The 22,070-nt window shown below is 42.4% G+C and overlaps 1 protein-coding gene across 1 annotated transcript in view; it reads right to left on the reverse strand.

The window, feature by feature from the left end:
- LOC146854040 (alpha-N-acetylgalactosamine-specific lectin-like) overlaps nt 1–11,654 on the reverse strand; it is a 224,077-nt gene extending 212,423 nt beyond the window's left edge. The window contains exons 1-2 of the mRNA XM_085650489.1: nt 11,568–11,654; nt 3,620–3,667 (exon numbers count right to left, since the gene is read on the reverse strand). Coding sequence (XP_085506615.1) covers nt 3,620–3,662 — 43 coding nt within the window. The 5' untranslated portion in view covers nt 3,663–3,667; nt 11,568–11,654. The remainder of the gene's footprint in view (nt 1–3,619; nt 3,668–11,567) is intronic.
- Nucleotides 11,655–22,070: the final 10,416 nt, after the last annotated feature.

A 22,070-nucleotide genomic window follows, 5' to 3' on the forward strand; every position in this document is an offset into this window, starting at 1 on the left:
GGGGGGTGAACCAATAGGCGGGTAGGTGTGCCGCAGCGCAGCTGAAGCCACGCACGGACTCCTGGTCTCTGGAGTCCCGTGCACCGGCCTTTCCCACCTAGCAGCAGCACCTGTTGACTCCCCACGGCTCCTCCAGATCGGGCAGCACCTCAGATAGTTCAAATGCCCCTGTCGACAAAGCGGGACCCGCGCCAGCGGGTTCCGCGAGCTTATTTAACGAGGAAGTGGGCGGGTGGGCGTGCCGCAGCGCAGCTGAAGCCACGCACGGACTCCTGGTCTCTGGAGTCTCGTGCATCGGCCTTTCCCACCTAGCAGCAGCACCTGTTGACTCCCCACGGCTCCTTCATATCGGTCAGCACCTCAGATAGTTCAAATGCCCCTGCCGACGAAGCGGGACCCACGCCAGCGGGTTCCGCGAGCTTATTTAACGAGGAAGTGGGCGGGTGGGCGTGCCGCAGCGCAGCTGAAGCCACGCACAGACTCCTGGTCTCTGGAGTCCCTTGCACCGGCCTTTCCCACCTAGTAGCAGCACCTGTTGACTCCCCACGGCTCCTCCAGATCGGGCAGCACCTCAGATAGTTCAAATGCCCCTGTCGACGAAGCGGGACTCTTCTTTTATAGTTCTGCTGTGCGGCTTGTCTCTGATTTCTATTATTCTAGCTACATACACTATCTCTCATTGCCTGAAATGCCCCTCTTTTCCAGCGGTGTAACAAGACACTCTATTCCCATGCTAAGTGAATAAAGAGCATCTATCCCAGAGTTTTTCAAGTTGATGTTATTTATATATTTTGAATTATTATTCAGTTTATGGACCTCAACAGTTCTATACATTTGTGTGAATATTTCGGGCAGTTTGATCACCAACATTTAGAATGAGCATGAATTCGACATGTTCAGTTCCAAAATGGCAGAATGGTGCTTAATACTTTGCACGAGTATTCATTTGACTGCTGGTCTGTTCTTGGAACAAGCGGGTATTTCACATTGAAGGTGGCTAATGTACTCTGACATATTTTCCTTTGAATAAATATATATGTTGTATATTTCCTTTTTTAGTGATTTGGCCTTGGTTCACAATCAAAGTCTGCATCGAAATATGTGTGTATTTTGAATGCTCTTTTCTATACATTAGTTGTTGAAATGTCTAATCTTAATAATGAACATTTGACTATCCTCTGTGTCATGGCACCTGCTTGATAGCTGCACCCCTGTCATTTCTACTACCCTCCTTCGCTGCACCCTTTGTCCAGATAATCGTTCCAAAGGCAACCTATCACACTGTGTTGCTAATCTTTCTTTCTAGAGTTTCTCTCTATTGACTCCTAACCTTCCTCTTTATAATTTGTCTTGTGGAATCAATTATGTTACCATTCCTCTCTGCTGTTGCAGTGTGTCTCCCCGGACTGCTCTGCTAATGGTCTTCTCTGCTGTTCTTCTCTCTCTCTCATCCTATCTCTCTCCTAATTCTGAAAATCTTTTTTCAGTAGTTTGATCTTTACTACCCGATTCCGAGTTGCACTTCACACCAGTGGGGCTGAAAGAGTTTTTAGAGTGAGGGTGCTGCCATTAATGTTATATTGATATTATATCAGGAAGTCATAAGACTTGTGAAAAATCCAAGCATCACTGAAAAATAGATGTAGCAAATATGTCACAACTCAGTAGGAGAGTTGTGAGGGTGTGGTATTTAGCTGGCAGTGCATTTTGTAGCACTGGGACCACATTATATATAGTGCCCTGGGGGTGCAACAAGCATGTGCTTTCTGTGTCCCCTTCTGTAATATTGATATTGCTGGCACACATTTAGAGAGAGGGCATACCCTCATTTGTACGTGGGTGTGGCCACATGCAATTTAGCAAATCGCTTTTGCTCTGCACAGTGCCATTTTTTGGACATGGGTGCCAAGGCAAATAATGACCTTACGAGGTGCACTGAAAGTGGGCCATTAAAAGATGTCGTACTTCCAGTATGCCTCCTAAAATCAGCCCTCTGGAGGGGAAAAAGGGGGCCCTATGGACCCCCCTGACATCCCTCTATAGGCGGGTGGGTGCAGTCATTCATGAGTTGTCATCAGCACTGTGAAACACGGAGTGGCATTAAAGCAGCAATTTGGTATTTCACTTGAATGTGCAGCCCCCAGAGCATTCTTTCAAATAATGTGCCCCTTCCCTGTTTGAACCCTGTACACTTTTAGAGAGGTGTGCCACGGCGCAAATAGGGCAAGTGTACCTTTTACAGTATACGGCCCGTTGTGGTAATGCATCGTCATTTACACACAGCCCATTTTCCATTAAAATGCCCACTTAATCTATACACTTGAAAAACTATATAGTGCACAATCAATAATGTATGGAAATTGGGTTTCAGCAAAACATTTAATACTATAACATCTTCATTTGTTTTGATCCTATTAAAATCTTTGTTTCCATCACACTTCAGAATTCATTTACGCTTTCCTAATTGCTGGTATCTTTTAATTTATGTGTATAACTTATAATAGGTATTTAGATGTTGTTGCATGTTCGAAACAAAGCAGATGTCTCACAGCCTTTACTTTCAGAAAGATAGTGATCTAGGCCACTTTTAGAAAATCCTCCCATTTTGTAGTCAGAGAAATTCAAATAAACACCAGTTTCTGACTAATCAGTGATTCGGACTTACATGTTTTCTCGTATTTACCGTATGCATCACTATTTTACCGAGGAAAGTTTTGGCAGGTAAGACCTGTCAAGAGTCACATGGATAAAGTCCTGGTTAACAGGGGAGGGAGCATCACTTCGTTAATTAAATTACTCCCAGGAAATCCCAGAGGAATGAAAAAAAATGGAATATAGTTAATTTATTATCATTTTATTTTACACTAACCTGCGTCCCAAGATGAGTGTCAGGACGGGGCAGGATCATTGCTGCTGAGTGGCAGCAGCATGGAGGAGTGGTGAGATGGAAACTTAAGTTTAAGGTGTACATGCCACTTTGGCCGCCTGTCTTGTGATGGCCAGCCGACACATGCACTGTAAACCTTTCTTACCCACTGCCTTATAGAGCTGGGTTGAGAGCAAGCACCTCTCGTGACCTTGGGAGCGTGGCCAGAGCCTGCTCCACCCAATCCTGGTACTTCTCTCATGCTGGTTAACAGCATGAGAACAGATCCAGGGTTGATTCAGGGAGCTGTCTGTGGCCCTTGCTGACAGAGAGAAGAACACCTGGAGTGGACCCGGAGGATGCAAGGTTAGTGACTATCTTATTTACTTTGTTTGAATGTATTTAATGTCCATGTGCAAATGTGCTCTACATCACCGGCATACATTACATTACCATTTTTAAGTTTGCAAGATCTCTCAATCAAAGTGTTTAATGCCACAACCCTTATCTTTCCTACTTGGAGCCCTTCTGACAAAACATGAAAATTCAAGCATTTCCCTTCTCACTATCAAGTCAATCCATAATTAAAACAAAATATATGCAAACTCCCCTGAGGCTCAATACAATTTGGAAATGTGATTGTCAATTATGACACTATTAAATGAATATAATAGCCACATGGGTAGACAATTCAATAACTACGGGAAAATGCAACTAGTGACACTCATTTTATGAAAAACATAAATCACAAACCTTCTATTATCAAGAAGAGAAGCAGAATTCCAAACAGTTTCATGGCTTCTGAAAAAAAAAAAGAAATTGACTTTTTTTGTGATTTACTTGTGATGTGCTCAGGAAGATTAATAAAGTACTTTAATATATTTTAGTCAGCCTTCACCACACATTAACAAAGGAAACACATGCAAAGCAGGCTTAATCTGCTATATTTCCCATTGAATCAACAATATGCTAAAGTGAAATCTCAACTCAAACAGATTCCTACCCAAGACGTTAGGAGGCCATAAACAAACCAAAGGAAGCTAAACCAAGTATCCAAGAGCCTGAAAGGATGGGTTTGTTTATCTTGTCAAGTGCCTAAAGCTTACCGAATGATGAACAGACAGGTAACCCAATCTCCTTACGTAGTTTGGAAGCTGACATGGACAGTAATTGAGAGATTGATAGGAGGGAACACTATCCTAGGATGTCTATTGCTCAAAAGGGATATGTGTGGAATGGCTAGTGTTTGTGTAACTGGATTGTCTAAAATACGTGAGAGGGTATCTGCGGGCTGTCCAAGAAGAAGATTGCCATAGGTGACTACTTGGAAACAGTTGTGGTCTTTAGATTGACATAGACTTCTGCCTGTGCATTGAAAGTTGGTAAAGGTATCATTGATTGATCAAAGAGATTATGAGCTACATAGCCATTTTAACTAGAGAACCTGCATGCCAGATCAACCATCGGATTTTGTTTGTACAACTTGCGAAGCTTGTAAATTGGGCATAAATAAAACAACCTTTTTCAAGCAGGATCACAAAATAAGGCATTTTATAAACTGTCAGACCATATATCTTATTTATGTGATTGTTTGTGGGCATTACCAAGTTCAAGTTTATTGTTGAAGTTAGTTAATTACATAACAATTCCACTGATTAAAACTATAATTAATTACTATTTATAAACATCATAAAAATGTGTATCCATTCAGCTTGTTTCTTGCTAACATACATTTCTAGAGCAAGTTAGTGAATTAAAACCGTCCCATATTTGTTCGAAATATGTTATGTTATGTTAATGGGTTTTTGTAGCGCGCACAGCTACTCCTGGGAGTGTCCCGGCGCGAGCCTGTGAGGATCCAAAAGAGGAGAGGAGTTAAAATAGGAAGGTTTTAAGCTGCTTTTTAAACTGATTAATCTCTTTGATGGCCCGTAGAGAGACGGGGAGTGAGTTCCAAGCCAACGCTGCCTTAACCGCAAAGGATCTGCCCCCCATTCTCTGAAGGCGCACCCGAGGAATCCTTGCAAGCAGCAGAGAAGATGATCTTAGAAACCGGGTTGGCAAACATTAAACATTAAACATTAAAATAATACACTCCCAGGAAGATGACAACAATCATACAACTTTGATCTTTACAAACGTCGTGCCACAGAACATCTTTAAATAATTTAATAGTTAAGAACTGGGCGGATAAGGAGGCCTTTCTCAAACTTTAGAACATTTACAGATACAACTGTCTGCAGTGGGTTAAGTGAATTAACGTGGTGCCTTCATGGGAAGGCACTGCATGGCAGCCAATCATCATGATCATTAACTTATAGTAGTACAGGAGGTTGTGGCCAAGTTCAAGAAACTGGAGTAGTGCTTGTGCAAATTGAGCTGGACCACTGAGGACAGATGCAGATTAAGTAGTTGTGACCAGATCTATGTTGGTAGAACCACCAGAGAGACAAGGTGTCAGATTACGGAACATGTAAGGACCCGGCTCGATAAAGAGGTCTCATATCCCTAATATCACATAAGTGTACAGTGACAGATAAGGATTGAGCCCCCTTGCATGGCATTGATGTAATACCGAGAGTAGAGATAGGGAATTAAAACACAGACAATGTAATCTATCTTTAACACCTACAAGGTGGGAATTTAAGTTGATTGGCAGTTGGTTTCTAGGCATTTGTAATAATAGAAACAGAATTCTATAATTTTAGAGTGCTTTGTTGATTCAGTAATCGTTTAGTGGCTGGACACATTTGAAAAGGTCGTAAAATCTCTACTCATTTACTCCAACTGCTGTTTACCAAGCACAATTGGTGTTTAAGTACATTGATTTGTCTTTAATTTCATTATTTTTTAATGATGGTTTTATGAGAGCTATGGACACAATATGGGCCATTTTACATGAGGCAATTAAAGCAAATTGAACCTTTGTACGTATTTGACAGTTTTTTTCTTCTAAGATGGCTGCTGACATGATTTTGTTTTCTTGCGTGCCCAACATAGTTATCACTTGTAGGATTGGATATTAGATTGTGCTTCAAAATCGGAGCTGACTTTAGAATAACAGTAACAAACCGTTTTCCCAATAATGGCTTCCTTTGTTTATTATATATTTATAAAGAACAAGATTTTCTTTTTCCAAGATGGCCACTGTTATAATGTACATATTGAACAAGTGCCCAGTATGGCTGGATTTATTGAAATTACTTTCTGGTTGGCTTTTATAGGAATGGGATCATGGCACTCTTTTTGCACACAACCATGATGTTGTAACTTGGCTCTGAATTTTAGGTATGGAAATACAAATACAGTTGATTGAAATATTGTTGGTGCCATATTGTCAGTGAACCTATACCATCATGAAAAATGGGTGGATAATTGAGATGTTTATATTATTCGAGAGGAATATACCTTTGTTCAATAGCATTCTTGTGTGGACTTTTGATTATTCATTTATTTGTATAAGTGGTTCATTTTCAGAGTCTGCATAGAAATATTTGTGTATTTTGAATGCAGTTTTCTATATATTAGTTGTTGATATGGCTAATCTCAATAACAAACATTTGACTTTTACTTTGAGCACCAACGTATGGTAGAATATTAGATATAAGGTATTTGGATCTTTCATAATATGATCATTGCTGGAGTTAATTTAACACTGGAAATCATTTAAAAAATGGATAGAAAAAAAGCAAATAAACACAGCTTTTGGACAATAATAATTAAGTGAAAAAAGGATTGATTATGCATTTTGTTGTTTTTTATATACTGCATTAGACTAGGCAATTTTAATAGAATAATATTAGTACTTAATTGTATATAGGATCTAAAGCTTTACAAACTGCAACTGTCTACTCCGAAATGAATATTTGAGATAAAGGTGTAAAAAAATAATTACACAAAACATGACTGTTCAAAGTGTTTGGCCCTGCATCTTGTAAGATCCATATGCATACCTGCCAATCTCAGAGTATGAGGAATTAAAAGAATGGAAGTGTACTTAAGAAATGGACATCAATGTAAAATTGCAGAGAAGGGTACCAATATAGATAACAAATTACTTATACGTTAGTTGACCACTACATCATAAATCTGCACCTGTCTCATATCTTGCTTACATTTAGGGTCACAATTGTTTTGGGAGGGGTTATGTGCCCTAAAATAATGATTCAAATCTTTGTGGCTCAATGTATCATATAGTTTGCATGATTTTAACAATTTGTATTTTTAGTATTTGTCTGTTATGTCCTGATCTTAAAATTGCAGTAAAAGTTATTTTAACATGTGTCATAGTTTACTTATGTTTATCAGCCCTGAAGATGTCCCATTGTTTTCAGAATGAAACATGTTGGCTGTGTAGTCATTCACCTTTCAAGAGATAAATAAAGAATAATACTCTGAATACAAACAAGCATCCTCATACTTGATTAACTGTACAATTGTGTTAGAACAGATATGTAATCTTAATTTTTCTTTTGGCTATAAATGGAATACTCTTCTGCTTATCCCACATCAGTGAATAGCAATTTTATGATATAGGATTTTTGGAATGGTTAACCCCAGAAATAGAGCACCTGTGCCTTGGAATCATTCTTGGTTATTTAGATTATTGATTTAATTGGTGTGGAATTGTAAATAACACGGGTCACTGACAAAAGCTCACTTAAGTGAGTTTAATTTGCAATGAACCATACCTAATTTCTTGCAAAGCGTGGTTAGCAGGGTGCATTGCTCACAGTGTAATGCAATCAATAATGAATCAATAAATATGGAATGTATTCATTCATAGAAATAAAACACAATGTAAATATTGGCAAATTAGTTTCAGACTCATGGGGCTAAGAGGGATGAATATAAAGCCTTTAAGTCACCAAGCATGCAGTAAGGAAACACTAGATCTGCAGTTTGAAAATATGTTGGATTAAAGTACTCTTCAATTCAACACCTTAGGGTCACAACTCAGGTTAAAACACAATGTTGAACTTCATGATCAAGAGGGTTAGACTATTGCCATAAAGATGATGTGAATCTGAGTGGAAGAGCGGTGCTATTTCTGCATTAGTCATAGAGAAAAGTGTATAGTTCTTCCTGGAGAATTGAGTGATGGTGATGCAAGGAAAGGGCAAAAAGTGAGGCTTTTATACAGAATGGGGGTATGTTGAAGAAGGGAGGTTATGCAAGCTGTGACACTACATGTCTTAGGTGTTCTATAATTTCACTGGAGCTACATGTTACATCAACATTATTCTAGCAATTCTATATTTGGTTATCCTTAATTTGCCACAACATAATTATGGAACTCTCCACAAAAGATGAAAATGTTGTGTCGTGTTGACCAGGTTGTATCATTATTCATGTTAAACAATTGTTCAACCATTCCCTGAACTGATAACAACTGACCAAATGCTTGAATTTCACTAAAGATATTTTGTCAGAATCGACAATAGGATTTGCAAATACTAAACTGACCTTTTCTGTGGTAATGGTTGATAAAGTATAACATTTGAAATCAAAGTTTGCACTATGGAGTGGTGAGATCATATAAAGGCGAGCAGCTCATCATTACATGTTTGCATTATGGAGTGGTGAGTTCTACTAAAGGTGAGCAGAAGCGGAACAGGAGAAGAGGGAGTGTAAATGTAACTGCTCATTTATGCTGTGGACATACAAAGTGTGTTGAGACTAAATATGCCAAGACAAGCTGAACAAGTGGTTTCTGGGAGAGCAATATAAGTCTTGGTTGCATGGTGGTATGGTGGCATGGTTGGAGTAATACTTCCAGAATCTCATGAGAGTATTATCTCAGGTTGAAAAGACATCAAAATGCTAGCAGTGGCTGTTATTGGCATTAGGTTGCTGAAGGCATATGGTGAAACAAGATATTAATACCCTCATACACAGAACATGCACAGTAAGAGGAGCAGTGAAAGTTTCTAATATACTGACAGACGAGCTACAGCAGTGGCGAAGAAGGCATGCTTTGCTCACACAGAACCGTTATAATACAGGTATGTGTAGTACAAGCCACCGTCTCAGACAGAGTGTAAACCCTTCAAACACCTGTAGTAGAATTTTTCCTCACATACAACAGGTACACTATAGTACAGTACCAGTCAGGGATGCACATTTCACACTTCTCTCATGAGCAAGAACAGTACAATCATCTGTGGTGTTACCTAACACACAGAGCGGGTACCATTCTGGCTTCCTTCATGGACAGAGAAGCTACTGTACAGGCATCCTCAGTATAGGGTACACTGACACAGCAGGTACAGTTGCAAGAGTTTCCTGCACTCAACCAACACTAACTGTGTCAAATATCCACAGTGCATGTTCTCTGACACAGGTATGAAGCAAGTATGGTACACGGTAGAAGCCTGTACATTGCTCATTTCACTGACAATGAACAGGTAAAGTTAGTGAATGCTTGTCATGAGGAAAAATATTTACAGTGCACGTACTTACCAGCATCTACAGCTCAAATGCCAAGCAAGCAGGTACACTACAATCATGCACAGTGCACCATCCCTTACACACATAATAAGTGTAGTAGGTGAAGCTTCCAGTTCTCACACAATGCATAACACTGGTGATGATTGCAAGATACCCACAAACAAAGAGCTGGCATATTGTGAATATTTGCTGTGTGAGTATTTCTCAGCTCACAGACAGTGCTTAATTTTAGCCCGTGGTTTCAAGCGGGGGCTCACTGGCACTATTTCTTGGGGACTGGAACATATTTTTCCTCAATAGTCACTGATAGAGAGTAAGAAAGTAAAAGGAAGAAAAGGGGCTAAGAAAGGGGAAGAGAATAATCCAAAAAGAGTGGCAACGTAAGAAAGCAGGGATGAAAAAGAGTCTGCAAAAGTGAGAGAAAGGGGCTGTAAGTGTATTGTTGGATGGAAGAGGCATGAGGTGGAATCACAATTATAAGAGTTTGGCAATGGGCAATCTGTAAGTTTCAGGGAAAAATATGGTCATCAGCACTTACTATTTTACAAAATGAACACTTCTCAGACACAACAATGCACATCAAGGGTAGCAGGACAAACATCCGATCCACAAACAGATTAGGTACAGCATTGGTATCATTGAGGAATAACATTACTAGCATTCCTCAGAAACCTTTACAATCTTGTCCAGAAGAGATAAAATTGCACTCAAGCAACTACTGTATGAACACTCCTGTGCTACCATGGCATCATAGCATTTCTCCTCCACAATTAGGTCTGTAGCAAGAGTGATGTCTTCAGAGAAACCCTCTCCCTCCCCGGCAGCAATACAAGGTGAGTATTTTGCAAATCTTAGTCAAACTTTAGTCATCAAAAGTTTAAAAGGTTCAAGTTAGCAATGATATGTCGACATTGGCAAAACTTCTCAATTTTCAGAAAATCTCTTAAAACCAAGCTCTTTGCCTGCAAACATCAGTCCCTTCCATTCTAGAGCTCACAAACACTATTCGGATGTAAAAGTGTTTTATAGAAGCAGTTACATAATAGTGAATTCACTTGTGGTCTGTTTTTGCCAAAGCAAGGAGATACTGCATAGTAGGTCACCAATATTTATCTGGCAATTCTCCACTCAAGAGTGTCCATGTTCTAAATATGAAGGCTTCATTTACCAAAGGATTGCGTTGCTCTGTGTGGCTTGGTAAATCTAGAGTAATGCAAGGCAGCGACGCTGCCTAGCATTACTCTGTGCCAAGAAGGTGTTACAAAGTTGGAGCATGGGTGTTCCCACTGATCCACCACTGTTTTTTGATGCATCTCCAAATTTATCAAGACAGGTAAACCTGGGATTCTGTATAAAATGTATGCGCAAAAAGGAGAAATATGTTTATTTCTCCTTTTTATTTCCTCTTTCTTAGTGTGCTGCATTCTGCAGCACACTTAAAAAGAGGAAAACACCTATATGGATTGTTTTTGTGCAGGAGTTATTCCTTCATGCACCAAATCTATTCTACGTGCAACACAGGCACCCTTGCACCAGGATCAGTGGCGTAACGAAAGTTTAAGAGGCCCCCCTGCAATGTACACAGAGGGGCCCCTGCTCCGGATTGTATCCGGAGCGCTCAGACCCGAGCGCTGTACTGATGGGCCCCCTGCAGCTGAGAGGCCCCCCGCACCGCGGGGGATGCAGGGGCCTGTGTTACGCCCGACCAGAATTTAGTACAAACAAGGGTACGTGCATTGGCACTAGGCAGCTGATAGTGTGGCAGCACAAGCAGAGAGCAGATATGCCCCATATCTTGGTAGGTATAGCACATTGCTGCCCTCTCCATTTCACACAGCACAGCAAGTTGACTTGCTACGTTGTGCTGTGTCAAAGGTTGAAAAATCTGCCCAGAAATTTCTAGGACCATAGTCAAATTACTGCTTAAGACTTACACATTTGTACATTATGTGTGTTCAAAATTACAACATCTGTCAAGTCACAACTTTGTGCATGTAAAACAAAATAAAAAGCCAACTAAGGCAGCATCTTGTTGCAATGGAAAAACATCCCTCGCTATAATCTACCTCCAACTCTCTAGTCTCCTCATGAAAACAAGCCTTATCCTGAGCGCCCTGCAATGCATCCTCTTTCCACACACACGGCTGAACCTCTTGCCACACACTGTCCCATTTCTAAATACAGTGCCCTTGTTGCAGAATGCAAGGATTAGTAACAGTTTAACTCCCTGCTCAATTAGCAAATGACTTACCTGGCAAAGCAGGATGAGCAAGCTTCACTGTTAAGAACTGTCTGTATGTCAAACCCAGCAGTTACATTTCAGTGATCTTCTGGTCTCCTTATATTAGCAGGCGTATGCAAATAATTAAACACACTTTCTGGTCCTCCAAATATTTCCTGTATGTAAACTTGCTAGACTGGTTATCCCTTCTTGGTTGCATGCAAAGATATAGGTGCGTTTCCTGCTTGATGGCTTTTCTCCCCTCTAGCAAGGTTATCTCAGGAATGTTCCCATTGTGCCATTGTCATCACACAGCTGGCCCAAAGGGGCCTACTTCCCTGAATAACAAGAATAGCTTTCTTCTTTTTTACACGACTAATGGTGTCATTTCACAGTGACCCTTCTCACCATGTCTTAGAAATCACAGCTTTATCACTTGTGCTTAGTTTTATCTACCATGTACATCAAGTAGTTTTTAAACACATTTTTTCACAAATAGTAACGTCTTCAATTGCCTTGGTATTTGTTTGACACTGAACATAATATATAGACCCGATGGTATTAATATATAAAGTAGGACATTTGTAATGAAGAAGCAGCATGAAAATGGGGAATTTGGAGATTTTGTCAAAGGCTGTGATAGTTATCCATAATAATCCTGTGTCTTCAACAGCATCAATACTCAAAGAGCTGTTGATTGCCTGTCAGCAAAGATAAGACATTGTGATCTTGACACTTCATATTTGGTTGAGCATTAGAGTATCCAAGGGGCATATTATCAAGCACGGCGATAATGGGCTTGATAATATGCCGCAGAGAATTCCAATAGAAGCCCATGTTGACACCAGAACATGGGCTTCTATGGGAATTCTCAAGGGCATATTATCAAGCCCATTATCGCCGCTTTAGCAGCAGTTTTCTGCCACTAAAGCGGCGATAATTTTAACGCCGTTTCTTGATAATATGCTCCTATGTTGTTCCCTCCAAGCCTTCCTGCACAGTCAGCAAGGTTCAACTAATCTTGTTGCCAATACTCAGACCGAAACATTACATAAATGACTTAAATATATGTCTGTCCACTCCAGCACTACTTTTCTTGAACATATACTGTGCTGGAAGGTAAAATGCTTGCATATATTGTATACACATCAATGTTAAGCTTTGCTTGATTTGAACATGCAACACAACCCGATGGCCTGTGCTAGTTTTTTTTTAATGTAATATTTATTTTGATTAATTTAACAGTCAGGCAATGGAGAATGACATCCTTGGCACAGATGAGGTACAATAAACAAATAGAAAGGCAGTACTGGTCATGACTAGCATGGTGGTGTGTAAAAATGAATACATAGTGCATTGGTGTGTTTGTATTAATCGATGCAGATGTTCCCACAAAAATATTCATGGTTACGCCACGGTTGTACACAGGGGTTGGAATTAGGTGTTTATTTGCAAAGCAGCACATGTTATATGAAACGGGAGCCAATGCCCTAGGACAAGACTGCCGTCTGCTCACACAAGCTCTATTATTTCCAGACAATTATCAAACAAACAAGGCTGCTACATGGGCCCAAAGAGACAACAACATTCATCACCTTGTGTTCATACATATCATTCTGTACACGCATTAGGTATTCCTAATATGGGCCTTATATATCTTTAGAGCAGTTACATGCTGGCATAAGGTCATGGTGTACGTCTGATTGGGTATAACAATAGGTCATATCACTGGGCCACTGTGACACATTAGATTGAGGGCACTTCATCCAGCGCATCTCTATTCTGCGTCATACCAGTAGAAGACTTGTAGCCACAAGCTGTCAATAGCCCTTTGGGATGTCTCCATAGTAGCCCAGGGGGACTATTAGTTGTGTATGGGGTGATCTCCTCAAGGATTGAAACTATATTATGCCAAAAGTGTTGTACTATGGGGCAGTGCCATGCTATGTGAGCAAAATCAGCTACGTCTGTATTGCAACGCAAGCAGTGTGGGGGTCACCATGTAAGCCATAGCAGCCCAATTGGGTGGGTGTAATATATATAGTTGAGGTATTTGAGGATGGCAACCTTTCCAAGATACAGTGCAAATTACGAAGCAATGGTAGTCCCATTGTGCACCGCTAATGTTTATGCCTTCTTGCCAATCGTTGTGAGCCTTGTTTCAGCCGGCCGCTGGACCTCCTGAGAGAAGGCATACAGTGTTGTGATCACCCATATTGACAATGATGCCTGTAAGATGTATGTGAGAGCTGGTAGCTCCATGATTCCGCCAGTGTAACAACTAACAAGGTAATCAATAAATGATGAGCTCAATAGAAATGAAACTCACACGTGTAGTAGAAGCAGTGCGCTGGGTGCTGCTGACCTGGGCATAGAAATTCATTCTCAAAAAAATCTCCCATGCACTCTATCATGAGGCCACAGACTGCTGCTGCAGCTGCTTATTCCTGACCCAATGAGAAGCCTGTGCACCACTCCAATGGGAGCCTAGGGGAGTAGAATAAGGATCCGGGGTGAAGGTCCAACATCTTCTTCCGGAGGCATTGTGCAGTGCCTAAGAGGTCAAGAACATGGAAACAATGTAATGGCCTTCTGAACAAGAATTGGGCTAGTAACAAGGGAGAGGCAGCATCTCTTTCCTGCCATAGATATGTCAGGTCTACCAAGCCATTGAACCAATATAACGCTAACATTCATTGTGCCGCTCTACAATAAGCCTCAAGATCTTGGGCATTAAGTCTCCCCATTTCATATGGAAGAGTGAGTGTGTCCCGTTGTGACAGGTATGAACCCCCATACAGAGCTGACCACGAGGTATGCAGGCCAGCCACTGAGTCACTCAGACTCCCAAAGAAACACTACATTGGTAATAATTAAAACAAAGATGTTCACGGCATTGGGGAGGTGATGCGGTGCAAGTGCGAGCAGCATCAGTTCCTTACTACCACAGGGGAGTTGAGGCCTTGGATCATTACTACCACAGGGGGAGTGAGGTGTCAGTTCCTTACTGCTGCACAGGGGAGGTAATGCAACAGTTCCTAACTGTTCCAGAGGAGGTGAGGCATTGGTTCCTTACTGGTGCAAGGGAGATAAAGCGGCGGCGGTGTGTCGGTTTCTCACGACGGTGCAGTGTTGATTAGTTGGGCAGGTCACCCACATTGATTATTGACTTAGAGATGATGCGGGTGAGGCACTGGTGTCAACAGGCATTGAGGCTGCAGTGCAACTCGGGAGGTGCCTCGTGCTCTTCACAAGCAGTGCCTTCATCTCCAGTGCATGCAGTGGCCTCAATGGCAAACTCAGTATCGATACGTTGCAGGCATCAGCAGGCGTATGGGCTGCAGTGCAATGCAGGAAGTATGGCATGCTCTTCATGAGCGGTGTCCTTAGCTCCGGTGCAGGCCCCAGCATTGCTGATGGTGTTGATGTGGCTTTTCTTGGACTGCAGCACCAACCATACAATTCCAAGTGCCCAGGAAATGGAGTTGGCACCACTTGACCATCCGTACTCCCAGTAGAGAAGTCCATGTGCTGTTAGCAAGAAGTAGGTGAAGTCTTTGTGGCCCTGAGACTTCTCAACAGAAGGCAAGCACACACTAGCCCTTGGAGAAACTTGGAAAGCCGTATGAAGAAAGCAAAGTCCAGTCCTTTCCCTGCCCAAGACAGAAGCAGGAAGCAGCAGCCCCATTCAACAAATCAAACAGCAAAGTAGCAGTCCCTCCTGACAGCTTCAACAGCTCTTGTTCTTGGCAGAATGTCCTCAGTCCAGAAGTGTTCTGAAGTTAGGGTGACAACACGCCAGTACTTTTGCGAGGGTCTGTCTTTGAAGTAGGCAAACCTTAAAGGAAAGTCTTTGCAGTGCACAAGACCCTGCCTTTGTCTGACCTGGGTCCAGACACATTACGGGGGTGGAGATAGCTTTGTGTGAGGACAGTCACAGCCCTATTCAGGTGTCATCGTCAACTCCTCCTACCACTCTAACTCAGGGAGACCCATCAGCCTGGAGTTGAGCCATCAAGATTTGCAGGGCACACCTCAGCTCCCTTTGTTTGACCGTCTATAGTGAATGCACAAACCATCCAACATGCAATTTAAAAAACAACTTCACTAAAAGATGTATTTTTAAATTGTGAGTTCAAAGACCCCAAACTCAAAATCTCAATCTGTTCCCAACTGGAGGTTAAACTTGTAAGATGTTGAAAGGGAGCTCCAATGATACCCTTTAGGAGAGAGAGTCCTTGCAATAGTGAAAAACAAGATTAGCAGTATTTCACTATTACGATATGTACAAAACACAAGTACGTGCCCTACCTTTTAAATACACTGCACCCTGCCCAAGGGACTACATTGGACCTGCCTTAGGGGTACCTTATATGTAGTTTAAGGGAAGGTTTGGGCCAGTACACTTTACTAGGAGCTTCCTAGTAAAAAAAATATGTCAATCATAGATAAACCAATGAAACATACAATTTACACAGGGAGCATGTGCACTTTAGCACTGGTCAGTATGGCAAAGTACCCAGAGTTCTAGAACCAGCAATAACAAAACGCAGCACACAGTCAGAAACAATAGGTCAGAAACAAAAAAGAGAGGAGAAACACACACCAAAGATGCCAGGTCTAACAGCTGCTATTTCTCAATTCACTATTGTTTATGCCAAAGTCAAAATGTATTATTCAATGCCAAATTTACATGTTGTTTGATTAACATTTTTTTTTTCAAGGTTGTGATCCTTCATATGCATTGTTTATTGTGTTTGTAAAATGTTCATTTTGATTCACCAGTAAAATAGCACTGGGCACATAGCAAAGTAGTTCAAATGTGCAATCCTCGTGCATATATTTCCTCATAACCAGGGTAGGGTGCATTTGTCCTTCAAAACTACACAACTTATCATGCAGGCGCCACTAAAACAATAAACCAGCCTATCAGGTCCCCCATAGAGGCTAAAAAATGTAACATGTTTTGCCAAGAATGGCATGCACACTTTAAGGCGTGTCTGTTTCCCTGCCCAAAGAAGGGAGCCTTTGACACTAACATAATTGAACACATAAGAATACAGATATGAACCAAATACATAGAAAACTTTTAGAAATATGGGTCATCATTGAGGAGACACAGTCCGATAATCCTATTTCACAATCAGCAAGTAAAGTGGTTCCATATGCAGGAATGGAGGTGCTCTCCCCGATGCCTGCTGTTCCCTCATTAGGTTATACCAATCTTCCTGTCAAGAGACCCAAAAGCCCCCTTACCGAATGATAAACTGTTAGGTACAGTCAAGCGAGTCTAAAAGGCCAGCAGGACCATGCAATCCCAGCACCATCCAATTCCAGTGCTAAAGCTCCCCGAAGTTCGACCCCCCCATCCATCGCATTCAGCCCATCAAGCCCCAGCAGACCGGAGAACACAGGGTTTTCACAGGTAGCCAAAGAAATGGCTGGAAGCGAGTTTGAGCACAAAATCCGACTAAAAAGAACAGCACAAAGCTCAGAGCAAAGAAGGCCATCTAGATGAGATTTAGAGAAAAGTTGAGAACTAAGGAGAGAGAGAGAGAGAGAAAGAGAGCTCGTACCCTGAAAACAAACCCAGTATTCAGAGTGGCAGTTTCTCCATATAAAGAGAGGGGAATAGGTACAGAGCACTGTTTGGGGAAGAGTCTGAGGCAGAACTGGAGGAGAGGCTTTTGGCTGGGATCAGAGCCTTACCAGAACGTCAACGTAGGAGAGGGGCTGACCAGAAATGAGAAACCAATGTAGCCAGGTGCAAACTCAAGACCGAGGAGATGTAAGATGACCTCTTTGCATGCATATGAGGGAAGTAGCAACAAAGAAGTGTACTGCACCTCCTGAATGCACATGAAAGACAAACTGACCCCAAAAGATATAGTAGCCTAAGATGAAGGTGAGGTCTTTGTACGACCATCTTGCCACCTTCGAAGGGCCAGTATAATAGACCCTGGCTGGAGGAGGGATCCTAACAACCAGAGGACATTACCTTTGCAGAAGACTACATCTGGCATGGAAGAGGAGATCGCAAGTGGAATTCCCCCTACATGCAGGATTACCTAAAATGATGGGAACACCATGTTAGGGAAAAACCAGTGGCGCTACCCCAGCCAAAAGGTATCCACTATTGCAGAAGGGCACGTCAGAGACCATATATGCCATGGGCTCAGATGGATAAAGTAAGGGTAAGGACCAAATTGTCGTCATTGTTGGATGGGGTGGGGATATGGATCTCATAATTTGAGAAGAACACCACAGGAATAAAGTTAGCGAAAGGCAATGCCAAAAGTCTGCTAAGTTGTCTCATTGGAGAAAAGACTAACACATTTCAACAGTCACGCTGACAAACACCAAGCATGTACAGCCACCAAATATGGATGGCCCTGAGGGAAATGTTCCCTGACTGTCCTGATGTAGGAGCATTAATGGCAGGATCTATAAAACCTGAGGATACCATAACTGATGTTCTGAATAGAATGAAGGAATGATGGGGACAGGAGACAGAACAGCCTGGATCAACACAAGCCCCCAGGATGCATTATTCTATAATGTCCTCAAAAATGGTCAGCCCACCAAGATACAAAGCAGACTGGACAGCATAGTGGGATTAGACACCAAACCCTAGCAGGCGATACAAGCTCACATATTACACTATCACAAAAAAAAGAAAACAAGAAAAGGATAGGGAGAAACAGGAGCAAGCCCAAGAGGCACAATTAAGTTGGTCCAACACAAACTGAAAGAGACTGTCCTTGGGCGGGCCAGGTTAGCCGCAAGTATACATATGTCACCAGTTTTGAAGGGGGCACCACCACAAAATCCTAGAAGGTTTCAACCAAGCCATAACAGCATAAGTCAGGGAGGTTGTCAGCAGCCAGAACTTTGAGAACATCACTATCGTTACAGAATGGGCCACAAGCCCGACGAATGTTGGCTAAAAGCATATCATGAACAGTCCAATGAGCTTGAGCCTGTCCTCAAAGAATTTCCATCAACAAAACCAAGCCTGGGGAAACCTGAATGGACCTTATCCTTAGCTTCAGGGAACTCAGTTAGCCACTATGCCACCTCAGCAGGGAACAAGTAGCTAGATAAACATGTGGCAACAGCAACAACAGATAGGGAACCGAGCCCAACAGGGACTGGGGACACAACCACAGCAGGGAGGAGTAAGTGTCTGAGAAGGCAATGCCTCCACATGAATGCAGAAGCCAAACATGCAGTAAGTTAGAAACTACACATGCATTCCACCCATTTCATGCACACCACAAAATTGTTTGCACCCAAAAAATCAGAAAGAACCAAAGAAAACATGGAATTCAAGCCTTTACTTGCATTTGGGGATTCAGGGCTGTGTTTTGTCGACTGAGTGTACTCGCAAGAGTCTTCCATTCAGGGCACCGTTGGGAGCCTGGGGCCCCACTTTGCTGCTGATCCCCCAGAGCAGGCGGATCACTTTCCAGGGGGAGGGCAGCCTGACGACGTGGGCAGGGCGGCTCTCTGACCAGTCTTCGCAAATAGACACCCAGGTCCCCACAGCAAAATCTAATTGGGATGGGTTCTGATCAACTAATCGCAGAGACCCAATTCTTGGGCACTCAGTTTGGAACCTAAAATGTCTTTATGGCACATAGCCCCAACATTGACACCAAATAACCAGAAGCCTCCAGCCAAATCGAGGACCATTTCAGTTTAAACCAGGGCTGTGCTCTAGTGTCGGGAGCCTGGTTCCTTCAATGCTTTGGAAAGTAAAGACCACATAACTTCTATACCACGCACCCAAGATCTGACAGGTTGAGAACAGCTGCATGGCACCGAGTCAGTGAGGAGGAGGGATTTGCCAGAACAACCAGCTATCCCAGTCCATCACCATCATTAGGCAGGATGCAAGGCTTTCTTGGCCTAAAATCCTCTATGCAGGATTTTTTCTCTTCCTTTCCCTTAAATCATCCTAATGTACAAAGGCTGTTCACAGGGTTGTGTCCCTTCAAGACAACTACAGAAGTGTGTCGCAGGTTAGAAGTCCTTTGCTACAGCCAGGATCCGCAGGTCCAAACACCCTAGAAAAGACAGGGTAGGAAGGAATGGGGAGTCTCTGGAAGAAGGGGATCCGCAAAGTCCAACACACCTCTGAATGAGAGTAGAAAGCAGAATGTGCTCAACTCTATATTAGGTCTGAAAATAATCCAACACATAAGGCCGTACACACACCATCTAGAGAAAACAATAAGCCCAGCCTCAAAAACTACAAAACGTCACAAGCAGGGGTGCACAAGCCTAGGGAACAGCTTCCTGACTACCTCAGCTTTCATGAAAAATAAGACAACAGATCACTATAGATCTAGGGAGGAGCTTAAAAGACCAACAAAAAGAAGCCCAAACTAGCTCTAAAGAAAACTCCAGAAAAACAGTGTAGCCAAAACACTTGGGGGCATATTTACAAGGAGGCGATAATAAATTAACGCCGCTTTAGCTAACGCGTGAAACCTTGCGTTAGCATGGGGATTCCTAACGCCCAGCTTTGCATCTCTAATGAGATGCAAAGTGGGCGTTCCTGACCTGACATGACCAGAGAAATGTTGCTAAGCGACATTTCTCCTATCATCAAGCCCCACGCTATGAAGCATAGCGTTAAGAAACGTAGCGATAACCCATGTTATCGCTACTTTCCTTAAGCCTGCTTCAGGACTGACTTAGCCATGATATCCTATGGAAGGTGGATATCATGGCTAAGTTGTGAGGCTCTATCAACAAGCTAACGTGAGATTATCGCTGGGTTTCCAGCGATAATCTCACGTTAGGCCAGTTAGCGCTAGGATTTTTATCGCTTTTGAGATAAGCGTTGCTAATAGCACGCTATCTCAGCGATAAAAATCCACGCTAGCCGGCGATAATTATCCTAGCGCTAAGTGCACTTAGCGATAATTATCGCCGGTTGTTGTTGATATGCTCCCACGTGCCACGGGGGTCACGTTGCACCCTGCAGAGTAGGGACTACAGGGGTATACAAGTGACTTCAGGACACATTGTAACCGCCAACAATGCTCAAATAAGCTGAATGCCCCTAGTTTATTATTTTCCTGCATACATGTAGGCTAAAAGACACCACCCACACCGACAGCACCCAATGCACATCCTAGGAGAGAAGGGTTAGCAAAGCCCACAGAACCTTAGCTGAATTGGCGTTATCCTAAGATCACTTCATAAAAATTCTTTAGCAGTCTAAACTCCAAGTCAGGTACAGAGAGGGGGAAGGCCTAACGATTATGATAACCTGACACATTCCAGAAACATTACCCTCTCTTTAAAGTAAATCATCAAAAATAGATACCCGACTGGGGCCACCTACTGGTGTCTCTCTAAAGTGACATAAAATGGAGTGTGAAGAGCAAACCCATAAAGAAAAGCACAGGAACTCAGAAGAAAATGATTTACTATGGGACGTGCAATAATGCACTGTTTTCTTAACCAACCAATGAATGCAGCTCTTATTTAACAGGTCAACAATCGAATATCCAAGTGCACCACCTTTTCAGAGGCCAAATCAGCACCAAGACAGGATCTACAGTGTGCAAATTATAAATTACGATCTCTACCGTCAAATTTTTAACTCAAAGTTTGTTAACTAAAGACAGATATCTCCCTTGGATTCATCCCAAAACCTTCAATGCTCAATAAGATATGTATTGTTATACTCCAATGTACTTTGTCCATTTACTATGGGTACTGCTGTATCCATTCATTTCATCATCAACAAACTACCTAGTCAGATGGATCCCACCCAGTAATTGTCACAGCGCTTGCGTAGAGACCTCTCCCATATCACTTATAATTACACCAAACTCAACACTAGCATCCCACATGATTAGCACAGTGCTCTCTTACACAACACATGGTATCAGCACATGATCGCTGTGGGCTCCAAGACATCAGCCGGGTTATGTTACGTTTGTTCACTGATACTGCATGCAGTAGGTGCAGATAGGCTTTAATTGTCCTAAGCTGTAAACCCTGAAAAAGCAAAATGCCTTCTCCACCTATACCTGCGTAGAATCAGGGCCAAAATACAAACCAGTAGAGTAAAACCCCATAGAGTAGCAGTGAATCTGACCCAATGGGAGACCAATCCCACTGCACTATACCTTTTTACCGATCAAGGGAATCAATATTTACACCAATGCCAAGAACACATCACTTCAGATAATCACCAAACCACAATTCAGAAGTAGTGGATCTTTCTTCCTCTTAGAGCAACACATTATTCCCCAATGCAGGGGAGTAACACAGGCCCCCCGCAGCCTCTGCATTGGGGGGGGGGGGCGTGCTCCAGGGACCCCTCACTCAGTGGGAGCTAGCAAACATGAAGCCTCTTCATCATGATGGCGCGCACGCCCGGCCTCTTTAAATAAATTAAATGGTGAGCAGCTGCACGCCCGGGGCCCCAGGCTCGTTCTTCATTAACTGAATGGTGCGCTAAATACGCCAGGGCCCCAGCCGGACCTCAGAACCTGCCGCTCTTCACAG

Source organism: Triturus cristatus, chromosome 4_1 (assembly GCF_964204655.1).
Source record: "Triturus cristatus chromosome 4_1, aTriCri1.1, whole genome shotgun sequence".
NCBI lineage: Eukaryota > Metazoa > Chordata > Amphibia > Caudata > Salamandridae > Triturus > Triturus cristatus.